At 31.3% G+C, this 7,950-nt stretch overlaps 2 protein-coding genes across 3 annotated transcripts in view; one reads left to right on the top strand and one right to left on the bottom strand.

The window, feature by feature from the left end:
- Positions 1-3,760: 3,760 nt before the first annotated feature.
- LOC119674406 lies at positions 3,761-6,800 on the top strand. The gene is made up of 4 exons (XM_038085544.1): positions 3,761-3,938; positions 4,008-4,252; positions 6,314-6,583; positions 6,661-6,800. Exons 1-4 carry the CDS (start codon positions 3,826-3,828, stop codon positions 6,798-6,800), a joined length of 768 nt encoding a protein of 255 aa, XP_037941472.1. The 5' UTR covers positions 3,761-3,825.
- Positions 6,801-7,684: 884 nt separating this feature from the next.
- Positions 7,685-7,950, bottom strand: part of LOC119682962 — a 10,159-nt gene continuing 9,893 nt past the window's right edge. For both annotated transcript variants that reach the window (XM_038096543.1, XM_038096542.1), the window contains exon 8: positions 7,685-7,865. In XM_038096543.1, coding sequence (XP_037952471.1) covers positions 7,715-7,865 — 151 coding nt within the window. In that variant the 3' untranslated portion in view covers positions 7,685-7,714. The remainder of the gene's footprint in view (positions 7,866-7,950) is intronic.

Here is a 7,950-nt window from a genome sequence, read left to right as displayed (position 1 = left end):
TCCGTGTATTACTACATCAAGGTATAGTGAGGCCATCCAGCAGCCCCTGGGCAAGTCCTATACATTTAGTAAAGAAAAAAACGGGTGGATGGAGATCGTGCGGTGACTACCGAAAATTAAAAGCCCACACCCAACCTGATAGCTACCCAATTGCGCACATTGATGACATAGCCGAAAGACTACACAGCAGTAATATTTTCTCTAAGATCGATATCACGAAAGCATATTATAACATACCAATGAATCCAGATGATATTGTTAAAACAGCGGTAAGCACACCAATAGGTCTGTTTGAATTTGTCGTGATGCCATTTGGTCTAAAAAATGCCACACAGACTTTTCAGCGATACATGGATTCAATATTTCGTGAATTAGATTTCGTGTTCTGTTACTTAGATGGCATTCTAATATTTTCGGAAAATGACACTAAACATAGAGAACATATTGAATGTGTCCTACAAAAACTAAAAGCTGCTCGATTGGTAATCAACAGTTCGAAATGCGAATTTGGCGTAGAAAAACTCACATTTCTTGGATACGAAATATCAGCTACAGGATTAAATCCCCCACAAGAACGAGTTGAAGTGATTAAAAATTTTACAATGCCAAGTAACATAATGGAACTTCGACGTTTCCTGGGCATTATCAATTTCTACAGAAAGTGTATTCCTAAGGCAGCACAAATGCAAGCGCCACTAAATAGTCTCTTCAAAAATTCAATAAAGAATGATAAACGAAAAATTGTTTGGACCGATCAACTTAAACAAGCTTTCCAACAATGCAAAGATGGTATAATCAACGCGACTAAGCTCACATTTTTAGCACCTGACGCACCCATGTGTGTAACCACAGATGCATCAGACGTAGCAGTGGGCGCTCACCTACAACAGCTGAACGGCGAGACATGGCTCCCGATAGCATACTTCTCATGCAAACTGAAACCATCACAAGTCAAATATAGCACGTATGATAGAGAGCTACTAGCTGTATATCTAGCAATAAAACACTTCAGGCATTTACTGGAAGGTCGAACCACCATAGTAAAAACGGATCATAAACCACTAATTTATGCTTTTCAACAAAAAATGGAGAAGGCATCCCCTCGGCAACTGCGTCATCTAAATTACATCGCGGAATTTACGACGGACATTATTTTTGTAGCCGGAAGCGACAATATAATAGCAGATACATTGTCCAGAATAAGCCAGATAAACATGCCGCTAACAATTACCACGGAAGAGATAGCAGAAGAACAGAGCACTGACACAGAACTAAAGCAAATTCTAAACGGCCTGTCGTCACTAAAATTGCAAGAGCTAGTGTATCCGAATGGCGTTAAAATTTTTTGCGACACTTCTACTTTTACAGTTCGTCCTTTCATTCCTCAAACCTTAAGACGAAGAATATTCGACACAGTTCACAACTTATCCCATTCCGGAAACAGAGCAACAAAAAAACAAATAAGTCAGAAATATGTTTGGCCGTCGTTAAGAAAAGACATCACGCAGTGGACTCGAACCTGCATTGCATGTCAAAAATCAAAAATTAGTCGGCATAATCAATTTCCTCCGAAAGAATTTCAACACACAAGTCAACGATTTGACCACGTACATATAGACATTATCATAGTGCCTGAACATAAAGGGTATAGGTATTGCCTCACGATGATCGACAGGTTCACTCGGTGGCCAGAAATCGTGCCCTTAAAGGACATGTCTGCAGAAACTGTAGCAACGCAATTTTATTCAACATGGATTACGAGATTTGGTTCTCCTAAAACTATAACGACCGACCAAGGCACGCAATTTGAATCAGCACTTTTTGAGTCCCTTGGCAAACTGATAGGTGCAAAACGCATCCGAACGACACCGTATCACCCAGCATCAAACGGGATGATAGAGAGATGGCACAGATCATTAAAAGCCGCGTTAATGTGCAACAACAATTTCAACTGGTTTGATATTTTACCTACGGTTCTCCTGGGCTTAAGAACAGCCTGGAAAGAAGACATAAATGCCTCTGCAGCTGAAATGTTGTATGGAACGACATTGAGATTGCCGGGTGAATTTTTCAAAGATGAATCTGACACAGATGATCATCAGTCATTTTTATGCAAGTTTAAAGAGTTTATTCAAAACGTTAAATCAACTCCAGCAGCGCATCACATCAAGAGAAACATATTTGTTCACAAGGATCTTTACACATGCACGCATGTATTTTTACGCATTGACCACAACAAAAAACCACTCGAACCTCCATACTCAGGTCCCTTCACAGTCATCAAACGCATTAACGACCGTCTTTTTACAATCGAAATAAATGGAACAAACAGTAATGTCGCGGCAGAGCGATTAAAACCTGCATTCACGGTTGAAGATCCACAGCAAACGAAGCCTCCACTGAAAACATATAGCAATCCAGTTAAAAGGCTAGGCACCAAAAAGCAAGTGACGTTTGCAGATACAGCATCAACATTTCCACCGTGACTAGCGCACTGAGGAGGGAGTAGCTGTGGCGTTCACTTTGCCATCTACCGGCAAAGGGAAACCAAAAATGACATTTTTGGGTTTAGGTTAAGCAGCCAACTTCAAGTTGACGCTAGAGAGAAATAAAATAGTGAATGAACAATCTAAACGTGTTTTTTATTTGTTTAATAAACTTATGGTATAAGGCCATAGTACCTACATATTTTTAATTTTTATTTTTTTTTTATATTATTTATTTTATTCTTATTTCTGTTTTATATAATTAGTGATTAATAAAAATTATAAAGGCTTTGCGAGTTTGTTTTTTATTTTTACATTTGACTGCTTTTGTGACTTTAACAAACTTTTAAAAAAATTATTCAATGCAATTTATAATAATGATACTCTCAGATGCGTTACAAAAGTAGTGTTAACGATGTCTTACTGTAAATGGAAGTAAGTATTAAAATATTTATCATTAATAATAAAACAGATTCTTATTCGATTTACTTGATTTTATATTATTGTATTACAGAATTTCGAGTACTCATGTTTTATATATAAATGATGAAGTGGATACCTGTTTTATGGATGATAATATAAACAGTGCTTCCTTCTTTTACGGAAAATTAGAAAAATTAAATAGACAACGAAGTAATAATAGAAGAATACCAAAACTGCTGGACAATTTGATATTTGTGCAATATAAACAAATAGGTAAATAATTATTGAAGCCAACATATTCACTTAACTAAAACTCTTTTTCGAAATTAATAAATAATTTCAGTATTTATGCGGCAAAAAAACAAATTATATGAAAACTATTAATGAATTCATCACATATTTACTTCCTACCTATATATATGTTTTAGATCCCTTGTCAACAACTACCTACGACATCATACTAATTGAATCTATCATCACAAAGCACATGCAGGTTAATTATCTGATGCTGTGTACGCTGGATAAACAAAATCTCCAGCCATCTATTAAAAAAGTTAAATATCTTATGCCTTGATAGCCATAAAAGTGTATAAATCCCTACGCCCTCCCAGCAGAAGTCAACTATTGCCAATTTAATTTACCAATCAATGATCGAGTTCCTTCTCTTCTTCTTAAAACTGTGATTGAATGCTTCTCAAGGCCGTAAATGCGGCAGAGCTATGATACCCCTTTCGTAGGGCGTTTTCAGGCGCTCTGTGAAATGTATACTTACATTATTTTTAAAAAATAAAATAATATAATATAAAATAATATTTTTAAATTATTATAATAAATATGTTGTTATTCAACTTACATATAAGTATACGTTGAAGTTTTTCTGTTTTCAGCTAATACCAGTAAGAAAAACTCATTTCTTATGTGTCCTTTAACTTTTTTTGATAAACTATTAAAAAATGCTGGAAACACCAGTATACAAGAGATAAGTCAGTACATTTCTGCCGACTGCCATATTTTTAAACAAAATAACAAGTAAGAATAATAATGAAAAAATTTAAACAAATATATTAAATAATATATATACCAACATGCTTCATTTAGTTGCAAGGGGAGTATTGGATATTATTACTCTACAACGAATGAAGGCTGTTATATATACAATATAAATCCAGCATTGGCAATTATATTAAATCATCAAACTTTTGAAAAATTAGCCAAATTCCAAGCTAGATATGCCAGCAAGTACGATATTCTTAGCCTGCAAAGGACATTTACGAATAAAAGGATTCCGTATATAACAGTGAAAGATGGTAGTGCATATCAAGTAACAAAACTCATGGAAACAGGTAAATATGGAAAAGGAAAATAAATAAAAGTTAGACCGATTCGAATAGCAAAGAAAGGCAAAGACAAAAATTTTTTATTTAATTTATTGAAATTTGGCTGCTGACCATACAACGCTGTTTCGAGTATTGCCAAGTACTCTTCATCAGTGGTGTTTGGAAATAATCGAATTTTATTTAATTAGTTTATAGTCCGTATATAATTTGTTCGGACTGCAAGTGTCAGGCTTAGAACTCGTGTCTGTCAAATTAGAAGCGTTGACTAATCGTGTTTATCCACAAATAGCCAAGGCTGCACAAACTTTCATTGCTCAAATTCTAGGTTTTGTCACTTATTATTATTTAATTAGTGACACCAACCAAAGCACTTGCCGTGTTTTAAATTAGAACGAGCTTATAAACTACAGCTTTATTTGAAACGAACTTGTGTTTCCAAATAAAGCTGTAGTTTATAAGCTCGTTCTAATTTAAAGCACGGCAAGTGCTTTGGTTGGTTTTTCCAAATAAAGCTGTAGTTTATAAGCTCGTTATAAGTGACAAAACCTGGAATTTGAGCATTGAAAGTTTGTGCAGCCTTGGTTATTTGTGGATAAACATGATTAGTCAACGCTTCTAATTTGACAGACACGAGTTCTAAGCCTGACACTTGCAGTCCGAACAAATTATATACGGACTATAAACTAATTAAATAAAATTCGATTATTTCCAAAGACCACTGATGAAGAGTACTTGGCAATACTCGAAACAGTGTTGTATGGTCAGCCAAATTTCAATAAATTAAAAATAAAAAATTTTTGTCTTTGTCCTTTCTTTGCTATTCGAATCCGTCTAACTTTTAAATAGTTTCTTTCGTCATAAAAGGACACGCCATTATCGGCAAGAAAAAATTTACCTGGAAAATAAATATTTTTTATAGTTTTATATATTTAATTTATATATTTTTAAATTATATAAACTTAGAGCGATATATTATATATTATTATATATTATAGAGCGATATAGTATCTGAACAGCAAATCTTATTATATTATTGGAACTATATATTACTGGATGTGATAGTGTGAAAAGATATATACACAATATTACCTTGTGGAGTTCAGTTCTTCAACTTTCTGCTAACTGTGACATAGGTATATTACTAAAATGTCGCTATTCTTTTCTCTCTATATTATCTTAATTAGCTTCCCGAAAAATATATACTAAAGTCTTTGTAAATCAAGTTAATTAACATGAAGTGTCATAAGTTATTTTAAATGTTGTAATTCATTTATTTGGAACACTATAGAAATAAAATAATGTAATGTTACCAAACTAAAACAGAAAAATTTGCCTAATTGTGGTAGACTAGAAACATATATGACACCCATGAGCCGTGCTTTGGACAGCCCTGATCTAGAATATATTAATATCAGATCCCTCTATTGTGCTTATGGCTAAAAATTTCCGATTCTTACATTCATCTTTCTCACAACTGCTACATACTTAAATAAAATTTCTCTATTCTTTTCTTTCTTAATTACCTATAGAGCAATGACCTTTTAGTAAAGCTACACCCAACCTAACTTTTTGTGTTATTTGTGTTTATAAAATAATATCTAGAATATATTAACATCCGATCCCTCTATTGTCGTTCTCGCTAAAAAATCCCTCGCTAAAATTCACTCAATTATTAAAGAACTTAAAATAGATAATATTTTATTTCCCTTAAATTTCAACTTAGTAAAGCTATAGCATACCTAAGTTCCAAATGTAAAGCTATAGCATACCTAAGTTCCAAATGAGTTTGTCTTTGTGAGGCAATATTTGGAATATATCACTATCTAATCCTTCTATCGTGCTTGTGGTTAAAAATTTTCCCAAAATAGATAATATTTTATTTACCTTAAATTTCAATTAAAAAAAAAAAATTCTGAAAAGAAACTGATTCATGCAAGTTATTATCAATTTTTTGCAATCAATATTCAAATATATAATATATATAAAATTATAATAAATAAAAATATTAAATTTATTTAAAATCATTGCCTAAAATAAATAACTTCAATTTTTTTAATTATATCAAAGTTGGTAGCATTGACTTCACTGGTTTTAAACAATTATATATTATAATAATGTCACATGGTACAAAGGGTGATATTATACATACAAAAGATGGTTGTTACAATATCAATGACACAGTTTTAAGTCCATTATTGCGAAATGAAACATTAAAACCCATACAAAAATTGATTATAATCAATCCTTGCCGCACTGGAGATATGGAATCTGATTTAGTTCAAGTCTCTCCGCTACGATTACCACAAAATCTAACAATAATGTACAGCGCTGCTAAAGGTAACTAAAACTAATTATACTATAACATATACCACTAAAAATATTTTTACTAATTTTTAAATTTTTTAATATTGCAGATAGGGAATCATATCTGTTTAAGAGTGGGGCCTTATTTATACAAAAATTTTGTGAAGATTTTGAAAAACCTTTTACTGTATACAGTTTAGGTAATATTTTTGAAAGACTTAAAATGAAACTAAGCATAGAAATGGAGTAAGTTATTAACTTAAAATTATAAAATAAACTGTTAATCTATTACTATTACTAATAAATTGTTTCATCTATATATTATGTATTGCATATTTTTGTGACCTACAGATCAAGCAAAGTTATGGATTATTACTCTAATAATGAAGAAGATGGAATTATTAAAATGCAGTACAAAAATTTTGGAATGTTTAAAAACCAACTACTCGATATTCAAAATATCGTTCTAAATCTTAATAATGATGTTGTGAAGACACGGGCTGTTCAGCTTTTACTAAGCCTTTTTCGAATATATTATTTGCACAAAAAAATGTCATCCATCCATAAACAAACCTATGTATGAGCTTTATTATTCTTTATAATTAGGGACTATATTTCTTATTTCAATCGTTAAACGTATCGTTAACAGTAACATCAATAAATATGTTAACAAGATAAGCAGTAGAGGAGAATAACACCGTAGATGGTCTCTGAAGTAACAAATGAACAGTTTTATTTTTTTCTTAATTAATAATTAAAAATATTTTTATATTATATACAAATATTATGCTAGTTGGGATTATTTACAGTTTCTAATTGGTAGTGTTTTATGTTGGACTCAAAGAACACAAATCTTATGGTATATCTCCATGCAATAAAGTACTGACATGGATGTGGAATATATGAACTATAGACATCTACCAAAGTAGCAATTCAGATTACTTTCGATTAATTTTTGAATTAATTCCGAATGATTTGAAATATATTTCATTATTATTTTTTGTTTGGAGTATTTGTAATAAATTGTTTTATTATATAAAATTGAAAAATAATAATAAATAAATATATATATATACATTTATATTGCTTTTATAATAAATAATTATTTTTTAATTAGTAATATATATACTGGAGTTATATTCGAAGACTTTAAACAAAATTTATTTAATTATTTTTATTTTCATTTTCCTCATCATATAAAGTTTTGCGTAATTCTCTATAAGTACTTAAGATTTCCGAATAGTTTGTAAACTTCATTACAAAGTTATGACTTGTTCCTGGTTTAACACAATACTCTGTCATCTTAGAATCCAAACTGAAATTAAATTTAATTCATTGATGCATTTTTCTTTATATTCATATTTTATGAAGAAATGAAAAAAAATAATGTAACAAATATT

This window comes from Teleopsis dalmanni, chromosome 2 (assembly GCF_002237135.1).
Source record: "Teleopsis dalmanni isolate 2A chromosome 2, ASM223713v2, whole genome shotgun sequence".
NCBI lineage: Eukaryota > Metazoa > Arthropoda > Insecta > Diptera > Diopsidae > Teleopsis > Teleopsis dalmanni.
This window is presented reverse-complemented; position numbering and strand designations above follow the sequence as displayed.